This window comes from Patiria miniata, unplaced genomic scaffold (assembly GCF_015706575.1).
Source record: "Patiria miniata isolate m_02_andy unplaced genomic scaffold, ASM1570657v1 HiC_scaffold_4, whole genome shotgun sequence".
Classification (NCBI taxonomy): domain Eukaryota; kingdom Metazoa; phylum Echinodermata; class Asteroidea; order Valvatida; family Asterinidae; genus Patiria; species Patiria miniata.
The window spans coordinates 2,500,045-2,520,450 of record NW_024037071.1 but is presented as its reverse complement, the minus strand read 5'-3'; the positions used below and the strand labels follow the sequence as shown (position 1 = coordinate 2,520,450).

Sequence of the window (20,406 nt, the reverse complement as noted above, 5' to 3'; positions counted from 1 at the left end):
AAGAAGAATCATCATAATTAAGATGTCTAAAGAAATTAATCTTGACTTTTATCTGATACGGATGTCTCAAATTAGTGGTTTCATTCAACATTGTACAAAAAAATGCCTTTACTTTAAGTGATTACGACTATTCCTTTAATGGGCTTGCTGATCGAAGACTGTTTCATGCGTGTGATAATCAAAGTTTGTAAAAGCGCCGCACACACGTACGTACACGAAGAAAAACAAACAGCCGCGAAACAGCCGTTGACCTTTCACATCATCAAAATGGCGACCAAGAAAGGTTCCGTGAAAAATCGTCAAGCTCCGAACCCCAATGTCTCCGGCTTCAATGCTCCACCAACAGGTCAAATGGCGAATGCGGCGGGGAAACCAGCCAAAGAATCGGTAGATGTTAATAATCGGAATAAAAAGTGTTCTTCGTAGGATTCAGAAACGAACAAAGTTGGGGCCTAAAAAAACTGTTTTGTCTGAACTGAGTGAATATTGAGGGTCAAAGGTCACTGCATATGCTATAGGTGTGGGGGATGGGCCTGGCACTATGTTTGTCAAATATTATTAGGTTGACTTCAAGTTTCGCTGGATTTGTTTGTTATAGTGGGTGCATTAACTTTACAAGAGCTTACCGCACACTTTGAAATAAATTAAGAAGTTGTTTGGTCAATATTTTTGCCTGTAATTTGTAAAGTCATTGTAAGTTGAGTGTAAACAGGTCGGTATATCATGTATTGACATGTAATGTTGATTAAAGAGCAGTTCCCTAACGTGGCGTACTTCAACGTTTTCCCCGACTTTCCTCATGAAGTGTTGCCAAACCTCTTTTCTTTGTTGAAAAGCTTCTCATTCATACTGATTACTTAAAAGATGCTTGCTGTCGTCATGCTGTTCAAACTTGAACCGGCCTTGTGATCTGTTTAGTGTCATGAAATTTAGTCAAAATGCAAAAACGTCAGCGTCCGGAAATTGGGCACAAAATGGGCCAAGTGTTCCCTAACGTGTCACACTTGAACAAATCTCAGAATATCCTAAGTTAACCAGTTAACATTTAAAAAAAAAATTTAAAGTTGACAAATTCTGATAAACCATTATTTATCTCCACTCACATGTATAACTAGAAGTTTGTCAGAAAAGTATTTTTCTTATATTTGGGCACATTTTAACATTTCATTGTGCACTTCAAAATGCAATCGGAAAATGAGGCCAAAATAAATGACTCTGTTAAATTTGTAATGGGTAGGTAAACTCGAGACTTTACGAACGGGAATGTTTAATGCTTGATGAAATATCACTTAATGTGAAATTTGAGGTAAAAATTTTGCTATAGCAAGGCACTGGAGACAAAAATCAAAGTGCTCCAAATTTAGGGCCGGACCACATTAAGGGGACATCAACAATATTCATGTATCGTTCATCACTTCTTACATATGTCTCCCCCCTAAAATCTCCTTTTTTTCTTGGTCATGAAGACTGGAAGTGGCACTGGGCTGCTGATGTCGGTCATCCGAACATTATCAGCAAGGTGAGTGATAGATTTTGTGATTTGGGTGGGAATGGTTCAATATAAAAAAAAATTGCAATTTGTCGCCAAGACAAGTGTTGTTAGTTCTGTATTATGCATGTACATGTAAGATCAATTTTCAATGTAATTTCTGTGAAATTCGTTTCCACAAAAAGTACAAATAAACCTGTAATGTAAACTACAAAAAAAGTCATGAAATACTTACATAATTGGTTTGCAGTGAAGACCTACATCAGAGGGAGGTTGAGAAAGCCAAACTAGAGAAAGCTTACCGGGAATGCGACCAAAGACTGGATAAACTCATCACAGGTATGACGAGTTTGCATGTAGCTAAGTTTTTATCGTCAAATATAGAAATCATGCAAAGTTAGTTTGTAATGCAAGTTTGTCTGAGCCTGTTATTAAGATGGAGAATGTACTGTGGTACTTGTTCAGCATGCATTGTAAGAAGTTGATTGGATTGGTGAGGTTTTCTGATTTTGGTCATATCATAATTTTGCAAAATTGGTCTGTTTGCGATTGGCTGATACACCACAAGTGGAATTCATACAGCTACGAAACAAATCAAGCTGAAGGAAAAACGGGGAATCCAGTGAGAAAGTTTTGCTAATTTCAGCAATCTATCCCCGGCATGTTTGTGTCAATGTTGAACTGGGGAGCCAATCCAATACTACGTTTATTGATTATTCGGCAACAACTTTTACTGCATTTTATTTATGTTTCATGTCTTACAAAACAGAGTGAAAAATGTCCTCTTGGTAAGAAAACCAAGGTTTCTTAAAATCTTGTGGGCACTGTAACTCAACATCCCAAAGAAACCTTAAGAGAAGACATATTCAGTTTTGGAGATGGAAGGAAAATCTCAGATTTTTTTTGAGGGAACCCACAGCATCAGTTAGGTCTGAAAATCCAATTCACGTTTCAGTTTGGGTTGTATTGGAGTCTGAGTCATAGAGTTAAAAGGCATGGAACGCACCGCAAAAGTAACCTGACACTACTTCTTTGTGTACGTTATAACCTAAAACTGCATAATCATGTCATATTAACCCTAACTCCCCAGCCTAATTTACTAGGAACCATACCCATTCAGGCAAATTCCAACACCCACATGGGAAATTGTACACGCACACTGTTGGACTTAGTTTCTGGAGGTATGCCAACCCCAGTGTAAAAGACCATCTGTTTACGGGAACTGTACCAATCCCAACAGATTTAAACACAAACCTGCTGTTGAACTTTGATGGGTTGTGTTCGGTTAGGGTTAATATTGTTGATTGTCAATTTTTTTTGTCTCCAGTCAACTATGACACCCTGACCAAGACCATCCAGGCCTACAGCGCCATCTCCAGTCGCATCAAGTCCGCCCGGGAGCGGGTCAAGAGCCTCAAGTCAGACCTGCTGTCCTGCAAGGACCTGCTGCACTGCCGCAGGGATGAACTCAGGAAGCTGTGGCTAGATGGGATGGAGCAGAAGCATGTGCTGACCCTGCTGGATCAGATGTAAGCTTGATAAGACCACTTATTCTGCTTGTACTCCATGTGTTCTAATGAAGTTGTGATTATGAAAAGAAGGGATGGAGCAGAAGCATGCTTTTTCCTGATGGATCAGATGTAAATTGAGTAATTATGAGTTGACGTAATTTCACTCCTTGTACCATATGTGATCTAAGGGTGTTGTGATTGTGAATAGATTCAATATATATTTTGTACCCTGTCTACTGCATGTGACATGAGGACACCATTGCTAGTTGGGATAGATCAAAAGTACATGTCAACGCTTCGCAACGGAATCATGTTGGAAGTTACACTGTGCCAGACCTTTGACTTCTGAAGAAAAGGCTGCCCTTTGTCTGATACAGAGTGACAATTACGAAATGGACTTGTGAATGTTCCATCTGGCTTTATTCATAAATACCTGAGACAGTTTATATTCATTCCTATTAGTCAAGTTCCCTTCACTTGGGTGGTCTTAATAAACCGCCATTTGAACGCCAATCAGCAATGTTTAAAACCAGGCATGAGACGCTGCACTCAGAGCCAAATGCAGTACATTTTAATGTGATGTTGAGCACGTCACATGCGCAACACACACTATAGATGTTGCTTTAACATTCTGTCAGTTTTGCTTACCAGAAATTTATTCATGAATAGGAATAGTAGTGTGGTGGAGCAGTTTTAAACTTCTGGTTTGAAACCGGTTGAAATATCTGGTATAAAATCAGTTTAAACGTCTGGTCTAAACCAGTAATTGCCCTTGCCTTCGGTTTGGGCACATTATCGGCTACAACACTAGTATTCCTATAATTATGATCAGTGTGTCTCGTTCTTGATTTTTCCCCCCAGTGAAGAGGTGAAGAATGTCCCCCAGCAGCTTGACATCTATCTGAAGAGCAAGCACTACCTCCATGCTACCGAGCTGATTACTAAGACTGTGGCTCATCTTGAAAGTGATCTGAAGGGAGTAGAGGCCCTCAGCGAACTCAAGATGGAGATGTTCACTCGCAAAGAGGTGGGCAAATGTGCTCAATTATTATGCATCTTTTGACACCTTAACCTTTACTCCCTATGTGTACTACCTAAGAATCTACCGGAATCTTCCCAAATCCTACACCAGCAAGAAAACAATGGCACATTCTTTAGACTTTGAAGGGTAATTGCTTTTTAATTTTCAAGTGTCTTTATTTCGGAGCTATTTCTATGCGTCTTCATTAACCAGTTCGCGCCAGGTGACGTTTATTCATGCAATGATTTTGCAGTATTTGGAGCGGATGATGGATAAACACGCAGGGAGTGAGGCCGGAAATATGAGTGTGCTGCCCGAGGGTGATGGCTTCAACCCGCCTGGCTTGAGATCGAATGAAAAGTAATCCCGCGCCTCGTTCCGTACTTGTCAAAATAATCCCGGCGCGAACTGGTTAACCCTAACTCCCTTTTTTTGCTAGGACACAACCTCAATCCTGCAAAATCCTCTAGCTGCCTATGTGTAAAAATTGCATACAGCCTCACTCCTCCCAAATCATCCGCTATTTCTTGAATGTGGTCCTTGGAGGGGTGACCTCTGCCTCAACCCTGCAAAATCCTCCAGCTGAAATATGAAAAGAGTGCAAATACATAGGAGGATGGGTTTATAATGAATTCTACGGGAATGTTAACACCTCAAGAGTGTTTTAAAGTTTTACACAAACCATTGAGTGGCCTTTTTAAGGGAGTGTAAGAGTGTCGTAGATAATCTATCCTGATTCTTCGCAAGTCGATGACAAATCATCCAGTGCCTTGATATGTTTTTATATTATATTAAACTCTGCAGCATCTACACAAGGTCCTGATTGAAGAGCTGACCGAGCACCTGTATGAGAAGTCGGCCGTGACCTTCCAGGTCAACTTCGTCCGCGGGGGGTCGTTCCGGGGCTCGGCCCAGGATGGAACCTCGCCGGCAGGAAGCAAGAAACACACCCTGCTGGAGCTGGCCACAATGGCCAAGCAGCAGAGGGCGTCCAGGGTACATTCACACTCATGTGAGTATGGGTGCGGCAAGGGGCGGAGCTTGGGATTTGGAAGGGATGGAGCTTGGGATTTGGAAAGGGTGGAGCTTGGGATTTGGAAGGGGTGGAGCTTGGGATTTGGAAGGGGGGAGCATTGGGATTTGGAAAGGGGGGAGCTTGGGATTTGGAAGGGGTGGAGCTTGGGATTTGGAAGGGGGAGCTTGGGATTTGGAAGGGGGAGCTTGGAATTTGGAAGGGGTGGAGCTTGGGATTTGGAAGGTGGGAGATGACAACGGGTAGTGAGTGAAAATACTTCCTGTTATTCTCAGAATACACATTTTGCCCATGCTTGGTATGCCTGTAAAACATTTCTTCAATCTTGTCCACTGCTTAGGAAGTGCTTATGGAAAGCTAACGTCTGTTATTAGCTAAAAGGCTCATTCAAATGCAACAATTTTCTCCAATTTCCTCCCAGTTGGAGAAAATCAATGAATGACTAAGGAAACCCATTTACTTCTGGGCGGGGAGAAGCAAATAGTGACAAAGTGTCTGGCCCAAGGACACACATACCACAACCCCAGGCTGGACTCGAACCCCCAACCTGCAGAATTACCCACCGGATCATGAGTTTAGTGCATAAGATCGAGAAACCACGGCACTCCATTGTCATAAATACCTTGACAAATTACAGTCGAGTAATACCTTTCTTTTTAACCAGTGACGCTGACAGTTCCCGACGGGACAGAAGAAGAGAACAAGCCAGTCGTAGAAGATCTGAACGAAGACCCGGAGGCCAATTCTGAACACTACATGGCCGTCCTGGTGGAATCGTTGTCCCTCCTCAAAAGGACATCAGAGGCAGTCGAGGTACGTATATACAAAAAAATTGCTTATCACAAATAATATTGCTAAGAAAAATTACAGGTTACCAGCCAAATGGCACATATGAAGTGTATTTTATGTGACTGGTTCCCAGCAGATTTTGGCTTAGCCTGGAAATCTGCTGAGCCTTCTTTTCCTTCTAAGTAGCCCATTGAACTTGGGCCCTATGAACTTCAGTGGTATTCTTGGAACCTAAGAATACAATTATTGAAGAGATGACGTGGTTCTCATCTGTGGAGTTTGGAAAGGAAAAATAAATATCATAGAACAGCAAGAAATTTTCAAAAGTTTCAAATGGTGGCCATTGCATGTTATTCTGTGATATATTTTTTTGCAAGGAACAAATCTGCGATGGCCCTATAGCCAAATATCTTTTTCATGACATACTCTGACTGTGTGCCAAATTTCATGCTTTTATCATCAAATGAACAATTCCATCATATTGTGCACCGATCTGCCTGACTAGACAGTGTATTGGTTTATCTCTTCTCTTTCGTCAGTCCATTAAACGATGCGTGCAAGTGGAACTCTCCAAGATCGTACAAAGGACAACAACAGAGGTGGCCGAAAAGTAAGAAGTGTGTTTTGAATCTCTGTAATCTTTGCAGATACTTGCATACTGTTAAGAAATTATGGCCCCTCTTGAAGGCACGCTGCTCAAATTGGCCCTGCCCAAACCATTGTCAGAACAGTGTCTCAACAAGAAAAATGTGTTGGCATTTCTTTTTCTGTGATTTCTTTGATTGACAATTTTTTGTTTAGCAATTGCCTGCAAATCGCAGTACAGCTGTACTGATGTTCTGAATTAACACATTAGCACCTTTACTACATTGTATTACATTGTCTGATGAATTCATAAAACCATAGAGTTCTCGCGTGGTTTCGGGCATTGCAGGTAGTAACAGGCGGGGCAGTTTGGGTGTTGGTAGGGACCAAAGGGTTAATGCCATTAAAACCCTCCCCCTCTGGCCAGCCGAGCAGTCAAAATAAATCAAGTGACAGTCTTTAACAGTTGAGTGCTCCCTGCCTTCATAAAGCAGAATTGACTGGCTGTGATTGTTATGAAATCCGATATAGTCATGCTTTGACTGCAGGTGGTTGATAAGCCGGCTGTGCCTACCAGTTTCTTACTTTTGCCTATTGATGGAATTTGACTAGTCACGGTGCCCATTGAAATATGATCTGCCTGTTGCTGACTAGCCAATGTAGAAGGCATGGCAGGGGAACAGGAGTGACATTTTGTCCGTCTGTGACTGAAGAAGCAAAAGGAGGGTTACTTACTGATATTAAATAAACCACAAGGAGAAACCGACAAGGTTCACGTCACGGAAAGTCACCTGGAGTGAGGTTGAAATCTATGACCCCAGGACCTCATACATGCACTGAGCTTTCCAGTCCTATGCTGGCTCTCAGAATTTGTCATTGTCTTCTGTTGAAGGGGTGTGCTTGGGCAAGACACTTTACTACAATTGCCTCTCTCCGCCCAGGAGTATAAATGGGTACCTGTGAAGGTAGAGACTAGAATGCGCTGATCTCGAGCTGCTGCAACAACTCGAAACAGTGGTCACAGGTCCAAATCCTAATTTCTTTGTTCAACTTGATTCTTCGTATTGATTGTTCCTGAATTATCAATTTACAGTGCCAAGCAGCGAGGGGAGAACATCACGCAGCACAACCAGCCTAAGCTTCTGGTTGAGCTTCTTGAGCTGCTGTTTGAGCGATTCCACTGCGTGGCCAGCGCGCATTCATGTGTACTGGGATCTCTCCAGCGTGTAGCGGTAAGCCAGCCCGCATCCAGTACAGGATACCAGTATACAGTAAACCAGTATATAGTAATAAGCACAAGTCTTTTATTCTTATAATTCTTAATATTCTTTTTGTACCATTACATCCGAGGACAAGGTATTGCCATGCCCTTTGTTCCTACTATGACACTCTCCCATAGGCTAAGCACATGGACTTACGTTGGAGGACCATTCTCAACAAAAGCTGAATTTTCAAGGACAACAAAGAATCTGTTGTTTTCTCATTGTCATGCTGTCCTTGGGATATACACACATCCAAACACTCATTATAGCCTACTGTACCACCATATTTTTCCCCAGGAAACTTTTTGATTTGGAAAAAGGACTCAATTACAAGAATCTGAATTACAAGAATTTGTATTTTCTTTTTTAATAGGCAAGTGATATTCAGCTCTATACCACGAATGACATCTGGTCCAACATACAGACAGTCGTAAGTTGAAAAAAATATGCAAATAAAGTTCATTTTGATGAAAGTGGGGGAAAAAAAATTCTTGGTTGATTGCACATATCATTAAAAAGCATTGAATTTCATTTTACTGTTCTTTTTTTTAATTGGGCAGTTGCAAGTGCTTCTGGGTAATTATCTGGACGTACGAAATGTGACGGCATCTGTTCAGCAGTCGTCCAGTGCATTCAACGAGGCGCTGACGTAAGTCTGTTGTTATTGATCATCTGTCATTAGAAATGAATAGTCCTGTCATTAGAAATGAATAGTGGCAAATAGGCAATCAAGTGTTTTGGGGGGTTTTTTTTGCAACGTTTTGAGTAAAATTGCAATTCGATACATTTTCCTTTGCAGTGATATCGGGCTGTACTTCAGCCGCCGCAAGACTGCCCGTCAGAGGAAGGTTCCCCTGTTCCGTTTTGAGATGTCCTCCCACGCCATCAGCATGACCAACTACATGAGGGAACAGAAACAGGAATACTACGGATTTGTAAGTTTCAGAATACTAGACTTCAGATTTGTAGCTGATGGGATAATTAAATGTAAGATTCCTTGAATGTCGTTTAGTCCAGCTAAAATATATTGTTTGTTTTGTAATATCTTGGGTCCTTTTACATAAAATCAAACGAGAAATAAAAAAGGGATTTTACCCCTAATTTGTACTGTCTTACACTCTGCTGACAAATTTGCATCTACGATAGAAGCCGAGATTCAACATATCTGGTTAATTATTTCACTTTCTTGTGGCAAGTTGCAACAAGGCTTTTTTTCTCAGCAAAGTAACTTACTTCTAGTTAGGGATGAGGAATAATATGATGTTGATAGATTTCACAACCAAGCTTACTTAATATATTCTTTGAATTACTTGCTGCAATGTGGCCTTTAAATTGTGCACAGCACTTGGAATGTCCCTGAAGTTCCAAATTTTCCCTGCTTGAATTTTTTTTGTGTGTTAATTAACTGTCAATGACGATTCCAAAATGATTTTATTTTTTGCAAATTTTTGTTTTTGTTTTTGGAGGGGGTATTTTTTATGTATGGAATTCAGTATTCTGGTACAAAAAAGTCTGTTGAAAAATGAATATTACTTTGTATTAATTTCTTTAAATCTTGAACAGGACGGCATAATGAAAGTCAAAGAAACAACCAAGGTTTGCATGATTGTACACTTGGCTTTGTTGTTGAATCTCACAAATGGTTACAAAAAATGGATTAATATAGATCGAAGTTAATATGGTGTAGGCATTTGTAACGCGAGTTCACTAACATGTTCTGGTAGAGGGTTCCTTTGAAATCTCATTTCATTATTTACAACTTTTCTCTGCGGTAGCATTTTAAACGGAATATTATGAGATTTTAATGAAAATCTGGGGTAGAGTTTTAACAGACTGCTATAAACTACTTCAAATCTTTGCAAATTACTTCACCTCTTCAAAGCTTTGGTTAAGCTGCCAGTTTAGCAATTGTTGTTTAACTTATACCATCTCTGTGAATTAACCTGTTCAACTAACCCCTTCAAACAGTTACCAGTTTATCTTATTATAAACTAGTATAAATGTTGAGGTATCACTTCTGGAAACAATTTCCAACTGATCTTGTGATAGTTAGACTAATCCATCACATTGCCTTATAAATCATTCTAAATGACTAACTTAAATAACAACTTCATTGTTCTCCAATTTAATGTAGTAAGGGTGTCTTTCCAATTTAAGGAGCACTAATTTTTCCAAATTTTGACAAATAAAATTTTAATGAGCCCTAACTTTCCAAATTTTGAAAAATATGAAATTTAAAGGAGCACTAACTTTTCCAAGTTTTAGCTTAACGCTCCCTCTCTGGCTGGCAATTTCAACAAGGCCAGCCCAGCAGTCAAAATAAATCGAGTGACTTTTTTTTTTAACAGTTGAGTGCTCCCTGTCTTCACAAAGCAGGATTGACTGGCTGTGATTGCTATGAAATCTGATGTAGCTGTGCTTTGACTGTAGGTGATTGATAAGCCGGCTGTGCCTACCAGTCACCTGCTTTTGTCTTTTGATGGAATTTGACTGTCACAGTGCCTATTGAAATATGATCTGACTGTTGGTGACTAGCCCATGTAAAAGTCATGGCAGGGAACAGGATTGACATTTTTGACTGTCTGTGACTGATCAAACAAAACGAGGGTTAATATTCGGTTTCGTTGTCATTACGTGAATCTCCCATTTGAGCTAGACCCGAGTTTGCCTATGACAAACTCGGGTCGTACCTACCGATTTCAGATTCAGCAGCTTTCAACGCGATCTCTCTTATCTGATCAAGAGTTAACGAGCCGTGAACAGGTGGTGTATGGTGCCTCTGCCTGTGAGCTTACTGACAAAAAATATCTACCAAAGTCTACTAGGTTCTTGTTTATAATGTAAAGTATTTGGAAAAGTGTCAAAAGTTATTATGTGAGCAACTTTGAATCATAAAAATCGATCAAATATATCTCGAGATATCAAATAAGAAACAGTCCGACTTCAGCCATGCTCTTCAAGGTTTCCGTTATTTGACACCACCAGCTCATGGTCACTGGCCCTGGGGAAGTGGGTGCCAGGGTAAGTGTTTATCTTATAATTACTTTACTGATAACAGCTGATAAGAGTCACAGTGAAATCGGTAGGTACAGTTCAGGGGTTTTGGCAAATGGGAGTTTCACGTAATGGTTACCGCACCATGCGGCACAAGGAGTCTGCAGCTACATAATCCCATGCTGACCTGTGTATTTCCTTTGCTGTTCACCTTTCACTGCATGTGTTTGAATCACCCTCCAGGATGGGACGTTCCAGACTGAGGACGAGAAGGAGGGCGAGGAGGCGCCCATGGTATGCAAGCCCAGCGTCAAGAACATCACCCTCATCTTCAAGCCGGTCAACAGCTTCATCAGGGACATTGAGATGTCCATGAATCTCCCAGATGGGTATGGGCGCCACAGTGGCCATTTAATTAAAAAAACTTGTTTGTCAAGGATACACATGAATCCCCCTTGTGGGTACAGGCACCATAGCGGCCAACAAAAAAAAAAAGTCTTGTTGTGGGGGACATTGAGATATCCATGAATATCTCCCAGATGGGTATGTTCACCATGGCGTTTCAGAAAAACAACCTTGTTTGCTAGAGACACTGCAATGTGTATGAATCTCCCAGATGGGTACGGGCACCATAGTTGCCATTCAGAAAGAAAATCTTGTTTATAAAGTCTGTGATTATTGCACATGGGCATGGATACCATAGTGGCCATTCAAGAAGAAAGCCTTGTTTGTTATAAATTTGAAAATATGTTCAACCTTGCTACTTATTAAACTCAAGCTGATAATTTGTTCTGTTTGCAGTTCAGCTAAAAAAAAATGAAAATTGAAAAGCTTTTAATAATATTGCTTTCATTGATTCATATTCCCTTCCTTAGACGCCATTGCACCCTTCATGAGTTCATCAGTGACTACGTCAAAGATATCTTCCTGGGACATCTCCTGGATGAAATTGAGACTAATCTACACGCTGCAACCAAAGGTAATATTTGCCATGTTATTTATCTCTTATTGGCTTACATATCATTAACTAACTAAGTGCAGTCTTTTTTTACATTACGCACTTGAGTGCTTGGTACAAGTACAAAACATGAAAAAAAAAAAAAATTGCTCAGAAAGGCTGTTGCAACATTGGCATTTGGGAGTTGAATTTTTGTGACTGTGCCGTGTTTCGAAGAAATTTTGAGCAACATGTGCACATCTTTAGAACATTTTGCACACTGCGTGCACACGCACCTGATGGCGTAGAATATGCAGTTGTAATTTTCCTACGAAAAAAAAATGGCTGTTTGTGAGAGGGGTCTGTTTTCAGGTACCTAATGAGGGCTTTTACTACAATTTGATTTGCTTGACTTCAAGTTAAAGCGCATAATCTAAAAAAAAATTTTAAAAAAAGATTACAGCAGAGTACAAACTATTAATTAAAAAAAATGGTAAAGTAAGTTAACGTGTTGCAGATGTGTTTTTACCGCATGTTAAAGTACTCAAATTTGTTCCCGCGCTTTTCAGGTGGTGACGCCCTGAAGTCCCTCGTAGACAGTGCCACCCAGAAGTTGGTGGGTGCTCCCCGCCCCTTGCTGAACAGCACCGTCATCATAGACCACGCCATCTCTGATCTCCGTCAACTCATGATGGACCTGCCGACCTACGCGGATCAGTTCCTCAACATGATCTGTAACATACTGCAGGAGTACAAGGACACCTGTTATGCAATATACAGAGGTATGGTGAGCGTTGTAACGAGACTACTTTTATTATAAGGACCACTTTTAAAATGATATGATAAGCATCATAATAATAAGGCCAAAACACCTCATGTATAATACATGTTGTGAATTTAAGTTGTTAGTTATCACACACGTACCTTATGACATACTGAACACAGACGCACTACATTTTTCCGTGTTCCACGTGATTGGGATAACGAATTTATCTTCAAATAGAATTGAAGCACAATACATGTGCATTGGATTTTATTGTTTTCAGATCTTTACAAACTGTATGATTCATGTACTATCATATTTTTATCACAGAGAAAATGTTTTAAAGATGGTGTGTCTATTTGTGTCGTAAGGGTAATATTTTTATACGTCTGTCTTATGCATTTTTGTATGCTTGTAAATTGATGTATATATTTCGTTTGACATTTGTTTGAGATTGTCAGTTTTTAAACAATTTTCATTTTAAAGTTTGTGTCTTTGATTTTAACATATGGGATGCAGAATTTCATGGGTTTTTTTTTAATTTAATCGTGATGAATAATGAATGAAATGAACAACATGAAATGAGTTTTTGGAGGTGCATTTAAAAATGGTTTATGTATTGTTCCAGTTAAAAATGCATTATCCACTAATTTGAACTCCTGGTCCTTGAAGAAGTTTGAATTTTGTCTGTGTATTAGCAAGTAAGTAACCTGATACAGGTTTTTGTATTGTGATGCTCTATGACGGCATTATCTCGTTGTTAAACCTCCAGTTATGTTGGTCTTTTCCAGGTGATTTAAAAAAATACATAAAAGTCTTCTAAAAACATCTGTATGTTCACATTTGAAGCAAATTATTTTTAGGCCAAAAAAAGAAATACTCGGTCTCTGGTCAGCGCACGTCGATTTTAATCATGCCTGTCAATCTTCTTTTTTTTTTACAAAATTTCCACGGTAGCTACAACAGTGATCTCTATTGCTGCACCACCTCAAGTTTTTGTACCAAGGAATGGGGAAATTGCACAAAGGCAAGTGATGGAGGACACCAAGGCAAATGATGGAGGACACCAATGTATATGAGGACACCAAAAACCAAAATAGTACCCATCTTGTCTGTACAATCCAAGTTTGAAAAAAAAAAAAAAATCAAAAAAAAAAAAATACCGCGTCGCCGCATCAATTCCGGTACTTTGGTCTGACCAGAGAAAGACTACTTTTTTTTTTTTTTGGCCTTATTATTGTTGTTGTTTTTTTCACCAGGCCTGGTTCAGCCGGAGTCGGAGGACAAGCGCATCGTGAGTGCCAGCTGGTTGAAAGATGAGGATATCAACCAGTGCTTACGACAACTCCCCAACTGGGTCAACCTGCAAGCCCTCAGCAAACCGGGCAAGGATAGCAAAGACAGCGCAGTGCTGGAGACTATTGAAGACATCCGAGAGAGAAACGCCAAGGTAGGGGTTGCTCAGTACCAATGATCTGTATCTATGGAAGATTGGATTTAACCCTCCTAATGGAGAGTCAATATCCAGAGCAATATGTAAAATCCTTTAAAGGTACAGTCCATCATTTGTAATTTGTTCGTTTGAAGTAACAAACATGCTCAAAATCTAAAGAAGGGTGTTGAACAACTAACCGGATGAAGTTTCAGCTCAGCTTTAGCTGTATATTCCAAGAAAAACAACATTCTAGGATCTCAATTTCAAATCAAAAGATGCTGAATCATGCTTTGAATTGGGCCTGAATTCAGCGTCCGAGACACGTTCTCACTGAGCCGATTGCAGCTACGTGATGTCACGCACTGATCCGACAAATTGATTGCAATGGTGAATTTCAACCGTTTCTCTCATTCCAGGAGTCCGAACTTCTTGTGATAAACCTTGGCGACAAGCTCTTGCAGAAACACGAGGTGCTGTGTGACATCCCGTCTCTCAAGCTGCTTGCCAATCTACATGAAAGTCTGGTAAGATATACTGCCCTCTACTGGCAACAAGCACTGGCAAAAAGAACACTTTCATAAATTTGTGTTTTTTCCCTTGTAACTTGTGGTGCATAAAATGCCAACCAAATTTTATTGATAATATTGAATTATGAACTAGACAGTTGAGCTGATTAAATTTGACCTCTATTCCCTTTTCGATCAAACGAATGGTTTTTTTTTTGCAAAAACCAGTGAATGTATATACAAAACATTGATCACCAAATCTTTAAAAGCCATACACCAAGCTAAAAGTACAGAATATATATTTTTTTGGAGGGGGGTGGCTGGCTGGCTTAAAAAATATTAATTTGCTAAATTGACTTTCCTTAATCCCTTTCTTTTTGTCCAGGAATGGTTCTCAAGCGGTATCCGGATGTTTGCTGGCTCGTTGCCAAGTAGCGGCATTAACATGCTCACAACTCCAGGGGGCGTAACATTAGTAAGTGCACACAGTCAAGATTTACTGTCATTTAGTTTGGATCAACTCGTGAACAGCTATTGAACATACACATATACCTTTTGTACTTTATAGTATAGCAGTGAAAGAAGAAGAACCTACGAATATTTACAATGCATTAATTTTGATTAACAATTGAAAACCAAAAAAACACTGAAACTTGAATACGGCATTCAGAAACAGAAACTTGCTGAACTGATATAATAAAAACAAGGCTTGGAGAAGAAACAGGCATACTTAACATACATTTCTGGCGCTTTTAACCATTGCATATTTAAACCATGTCTTTTGTAGGAGGTGCCTGCGGTTGAGAACAGCCTCCTTCACACCTTGATCGCCCAGGCCAAGGAGTTCAAGGAACTGGCCGACATTTGCCTGCAGGTGCTGCATCTTGAGCTCAGGCTACACTGTTTCTTCTACCTTCTCCCTGTTGCCAAACAGGTAAGCTAAGAAGCGAGTTAGGGTACTAGACTATAGACCTTTATCATGCTGCCACCATTGCAGTCATGTTTCCTGTATCCAATAACAGAACTGAATGATAAAGTTTTTTGTGCAAAAAGGAACCAGACTATTTTTCCTTCCAGCCTCGCTTTGGTTACATTGATTTGAATGGGAAAAAAATCATGATGGCAGCAACATGATAATGGTCTATAGCTGATCACCATACAGGAATTTTCAGAAATCTCAATTTCATTTCAGCTTCGGCTTAAAGAGGTTTAAGGAACAAATCTAGACGTACTGTCGTGATGTCGGTTTTTTTTCTTTCGCCTTTCCTCATTACACAGTCCAGTTTCCACATCAGCGCCGACAGCGTGGACCCGGACCCCAACGTCTTGAAACTCAACAAGGACCTAACCACGCTGGAGGAGGCCCTCAGCCCAAGCCTCATGCCTCACAAATTCAAGTACGATTTCTTTTTGATCATGAAATAAAAAGAAGATGGGTATGTCTATTTTGATGTTTATTAACCGAACTCAACACATCAAAGTTCCACAGCAGGTTTTGTTGAAATCTGTTGGGATAGGTAAGGTACCCCTAAACTGATGGTCTTTTACACTTGGTTTGGCATATACCTCCAGAAACTAAGTCCAACAGTGTGTGTGTACAATTTCCCATGTGGGTGTTGGAATTTGCCAGAATGGGTATGGTTCCTAGTAAATTAGGCTGGGGAGGTAGGGTTAATGAATTAAAATTTTCCATTTCTAATGGAAATTGTTGGTCTGAAGAATGAGGACCTCACTAAGTGTAGAGTTGTATTTTTTCTTGGTTTTTTTTTCTCGTCAGGTATGTGTTTGAAGGCTTAGGTCATCTCGTCTCCTTCATCCTCATCAACAGTGCCCAGTACGTCAAGAGAATCAACGAAAACGGCATCAAGAAAATGTAGGTGGATCACAGCATTTCGTGATGTGGAATAATTCTTTAGATCTTGTAACCGAGAAAAAAGTACCAGTGTTGGAATAGTGTTTAATTCCGCTTAATGAACTTATTCAAGTTCTACAGTCAAAAGTTCATGAGGTTTTTTTAGGATAACTGTATGCAACTTAGTGTTGAACTAAAGTGTGACTTTTTTTTCTTCAATATTCCACAGGTGTCGGAATATCTTCATCCTTCAGCAGAACCTGACCAACATCACCATGTCGCGGGAGACCGATCTGGACCAGGCCCGCAACTACTACGAACTCATGTATAAAAGCACAGACGTAAGTATCCACTTCAATTTGACTGGCTTGAGGCCTAAAAACAGGCCTACCAAGTCCTGGTAAATCCTCTCGTGTATATCAAGTAGGAATGGTACTGGGATCAAATGAAAAAAAATGTATGAAATTCAAATGATGCTACAGGCTTGAATTTGCTTTGTGCCATGTCCGAAGCCAAGCTCGACAGGCATTGCTTTGGGGGCCAGATGAAGATGCACTGTTTTAATACCGCAGGCATCTCGTATGTAATATGAACTCATTGGGGAAGAACGTAAAATGTAAGCAGCAATACCGTGAGGTTAAACCCCGAGGTACCCCATTAAACCTCAAAAATCTTGAGGTACATCTTGAGTTACTGCATGTTTAATCTTGCGTGCTCCCCTCCCCTTTTGTTGTTTTCTGTGTTATTCAGGAGATTCTGAATGGCATTGTTGAGCAAGGGGCCTTCTTCAAAGAGCTGGAGTACAGGAACATTGTGCACCTGCAGCAACGCAGCAGCCCCGCCTACGACCAGAGACACCTGGCTAAGATGCTCAAGAAGCTGGAAGAGATCATGATGGAGGCCGTCTAGGCTCCTCCCCCTGTCTTAAGCCCCTCCCGTGAAGCCCCAATAGCCTTGCTTGCAGCCAGAAATATTTAGCTTTGATGTTCAAAAAGCTGGAAGATATGATGAAGGCTATTTAGGGTGCTCCTTCTCTTCTAGGCCCCTCCCTTGAAGTCCCAGTTGCCTTGCTTACTGCCAGGATAAGTTGGCTTTGCTACTCAAAAAAATGGAAGATATCGTGATGAAGGCTGACTAGGCTCCTCCCCCTCTGCCAAGCCCCTCCCATGAAGCCCCAGTAGCTTCTTGTGAAGCCAGAGATATTTAGCTTTGCTGTTCAAAAAGCTGGAAGATATGATGGAGGCTATTTAGGCTCCACCCTCTCTGCCAAGCCCCTCCCATGGAGTCCCAGTAGCCTCGCTTACTGCCAGAATTAATTGGCTTTGATACTCAAAAACTGGAAGATATCATGATGGAGGCTGACTAGGCTCCTCCCCTCTGCCAAGCCCCTCCCATGAAGCCCCAGTAGCCTCACCCACAGCAAGAAATATTGGGTGTTCAAGGAGTTTTACGAGATCATGATGGAGGCTCTCTAGGCTCCTCCCCCTCTTGTAAGCCCTCCCACAAGTTAAGCCTCAGCAAACCTGCCAATGACCAGAGACACCTGGTCCAAATGCTCAGTGAGCTGGAATACTAATTGCTCCTCCCCCTCTCCTAAGCCCCTCCTACGCCAATGGTAGATCTTTCTGTGGAGCACGCTCTCTCTTTTTCAATCCCCAAAAAGCCATGCAAAACCTGAAACATTTCAAGAAATAATATAAACTTTTTGCCATTCCAAGTGTGAAAATGCCGAGCAGAAGTCGCGTGTATTTAAATTGACTTTGTTTGAACTCTATGTTCGGACTGAATGTTTTTAAAAGACATTAACGGATTTTGATGTACCTAGATTGAGGTAGCTCAGTTAATATGAATTGTAGGCAAATGTGTACTTTGCAGAAATGACAGGCTGCTGAATATATGTCTTTCATTTCACATAACTGTGACGTATTTCGTCATGAAGTGTCCACAAGCTGCCTAACAATTCTCAAGGGTTCGATACAGCTACACAAAGTTGGTGGCCATGTTGAACATGCCAACTTGAGATACATTGAACTCGTGATCTGTTGAATCTATGAATGTAAAATATCTTTGTACAGAAAGGACTTCACTAACGTACCAAGTTATACATTTTTGTTGCGCCAAATTCAAAGGAATCCCTGAGTTAAGGAAATCTATTTTTATTTCTGTTCACTATTTCTCTCTTTTTTTTCTGAAATATTACATTCAGAGAGTATTTTATCAAGGGGAAATACATCTTCAAGATTTGAAAATGAGACTTAGTTCTCTGTTTTGATCAAAAAGCTTCAAAACATTAGTCAAGTTGACCAAAGATTAGATCTACTTAACTTTTTTGCTTGTGCTTTTGGTTTTCTGATGTGACCACAGAAAAACTTCTATGACCCAGCAGTTTTTGTTTGACTTGTATTATGCGAAAGATAACTGTTATTTTTTACATTTTAGCATTATAGAATGCATGTGCAATATACTCATATGATAATGGCAAGCTAATCAAGAATTTAAATTTGATGTCAACAAAAATTGAAAAGCACTCAAAACATATCAAACAAGTGTTTCCAGATAAGTTTTCATGAGGATTTAATTAACGGAAATTATAAATCCCGTACACTATAGGACAGTGCTCACAAAACGGCAAAACATCGATCAGAACAAATAAAAATTGCTCAAAAACCTTGGGTGATAAAAAGCTAACTGGTTTGAAAAAACAAAACTTCAGCCACAAATGTTTGTCCAAAGTGTCATTAAAAAAATGCATTTTGACATTCAGCAATCCTCTATTGCTTTTGAATGGTTCAAACTTTGTTGAAGTGGTTTATAAACGTGAATATCATTTATTCAGTTCAGATATTAATTTTTGTATGCATAAGTGCTTGCCTAATTTAAAGAAATGATTTGCAAGGCTAAATTAATATTTTTTTAATCAGGTTTATGCCAAATTCAGATAAAAAAGATTGGAAAAATATAGCGTAAGTACCTTTAAAAAAAAAAATTGAGGAAATAAATTTAAAGCATAATTCATAGATTATGCAAGAAACACAAACATAAAATGTCAGTCACTTTGTTTTTATTTATGATTCATTTCATGATTCATGTACTACTCAAATGTTTACAATACTAAATAGTTAAAAGTTACAAAGTCTAGGAAACAGATGTCTTGCATTGCAATTGTAAACAATTATCCTTTTTTTAATTTCATTCATACAATACTATTTAACCACGAAGTCTGCAGGAACTAACAAGTACGCCGGCACGTACTTGTAAGGACCACTTGCGTGCAACAATATTTTGCCGTACCAGCGAAACAAAGTATCCTTTCGGAGGGGAAGCCTTCCCTAACATCTAAACTTCCACTTTATCCTGAGCTAAACTTGCTTCAGCCAAAACAGGTACGAGACAGGAATACAGGTATTGCGCATTTGAAAACACCGTGGAACTATCACAAAATGCCTGTGTATATGTTGTTACAGCACCAGAGCGTTGGACAGGTAGAATCATTTAAAAGAAAACCGTGCCTGAATGGCTGAAGTATTTACTCATTATTACTTGCAGGTAAATCTAAGTGAAGAATCGTTGTACACTCGCACTGGCCCCCAGTAATGGTGGAAACATTGCACTAGCTATTGTTCAGAGTACCAGTCATGGAGCGGTGGTTTTGTACAATGGCTTACGCAATGCTTCCCGCACTACTGGAGACCACCGTGAGTGTACTGTACATAATAGGTCTGTACTTGAACAATTACTTAAAACAGAGTTGTCTCATTTTAAAAAAAGCCTCATTTAAATTTCAAAATTGCATAATTATTTAATCTAATGTTCTCTATCTAAAATGACATAATCCAGTTGCATGTTCACACTTTTAAGACACCGATTCCTGCCCAAAATATATAAAAACCACTAAAGACAATAGGCCTATTCAGTATTTTGTTTCCACGCAATAAAGTAGTTCATTTGGGATAAAGACCCAACTACCGATATCTACCAAAACTTGCTGTTTACCTAAAAATTGTTCAATGTGGTACTGAGCAAAATAAATTGCATACAGTACCACTACGTCCCACGGCTTCGTTGTATTGGAGATCGTCGTTTGTGTTTATCTCAAATGGATGGTGACGTTCTTTATTCAACACATGCGCAGTTTGAATACCGACTTGGCCTACTGGCACAATATTAAGCTAACATCTACTACACATGTGCATTTCTGAAGATGCACACTCCATTTACTTTAATCAAAC

At 39.9% G+C, this 20,406-nt stretch overlaps 1 protein-coding gene across 2 annotated transcripts; it reads left to right on the top strand.

The window, feature by feature from the left end:
- The first annotated feature begins 235 nt into the window (after positions 1-235).
- Positions 236-19,936, top strand: LOC119739629 (exocyst complex component 4-like). Of its 2 annotated transcripts, XM_038214620.1 has the most exons (24): positions 268-387; positions 1,467-1,519; positions 1,740-1,828; positions 2,817-3,018; positions 3,862-4,027; positions 4,826-5,033; positions 5,719-5,867; positions 6,383-6,453; positions 7,522-7,660; positions 8,064-8,120; positions 8,251-8,339; positions 8,490-8,625; positions 9,254-9,286; positions 10,928-11,073; positions 11,560-11,663; positions 12,191-12,403; positions 13,644-13,834; positions 14,236-14,343; positions 14,711-14,800; positions 15,113-15,259; positions 15,604-15,722; positions 16,103-16,198; positions 16,407-16,518; positions 16,928-19,936. In XM_038214620.1, exons 1-24 carry the CDS (start codon positions 268-270, stop codon positions 17,084-17,086), a joined length of 2,997 nt encoding a protein of 998 aa, XP_038070548.1. In that variant the 3' UTR covers positions 17,087-19,936. The 2 variants fall into 2 exon arrangements, with proteins under 2 accessions (XP_038070549.1, XP_038070548.1); XM_038214621.1 differs by lacking the exon at positions 9,254-9,286 and having other exon boundaries at positions 236-387; positions 16,928-17,086.
- Positions 19,937-20,406: the final 470 nt, after the last annotated feature.

What these genes read in the sequence shown, in the direction of transcription:
- LOC119739629 (XM_038214620.1), top strand. Translation starts at nt 268, where the DNA reads ATGGCGACCAAGAAAGGTTCCGTGAAAAATCGTCAAGCTCCGAACCCC. An exon ending in TCCATGAATCTCCCAGATGG is followed by an intron (nt 11,074 to 11,559) that starts GTATGGGCGCCA and finishes TCCCTTCCTTAG; the next exon opens with ACGCCATTGCACCCTTCATG. An exon ending in TCTACACGCTGCAACCAAAG is followed by an intron (nt 11,664 to 12,190) that starts GTAATATTTGCC and finishes CGCGCTTTTCAG; the next exon opens with GTGGTGACGCCCTGAAGTCC.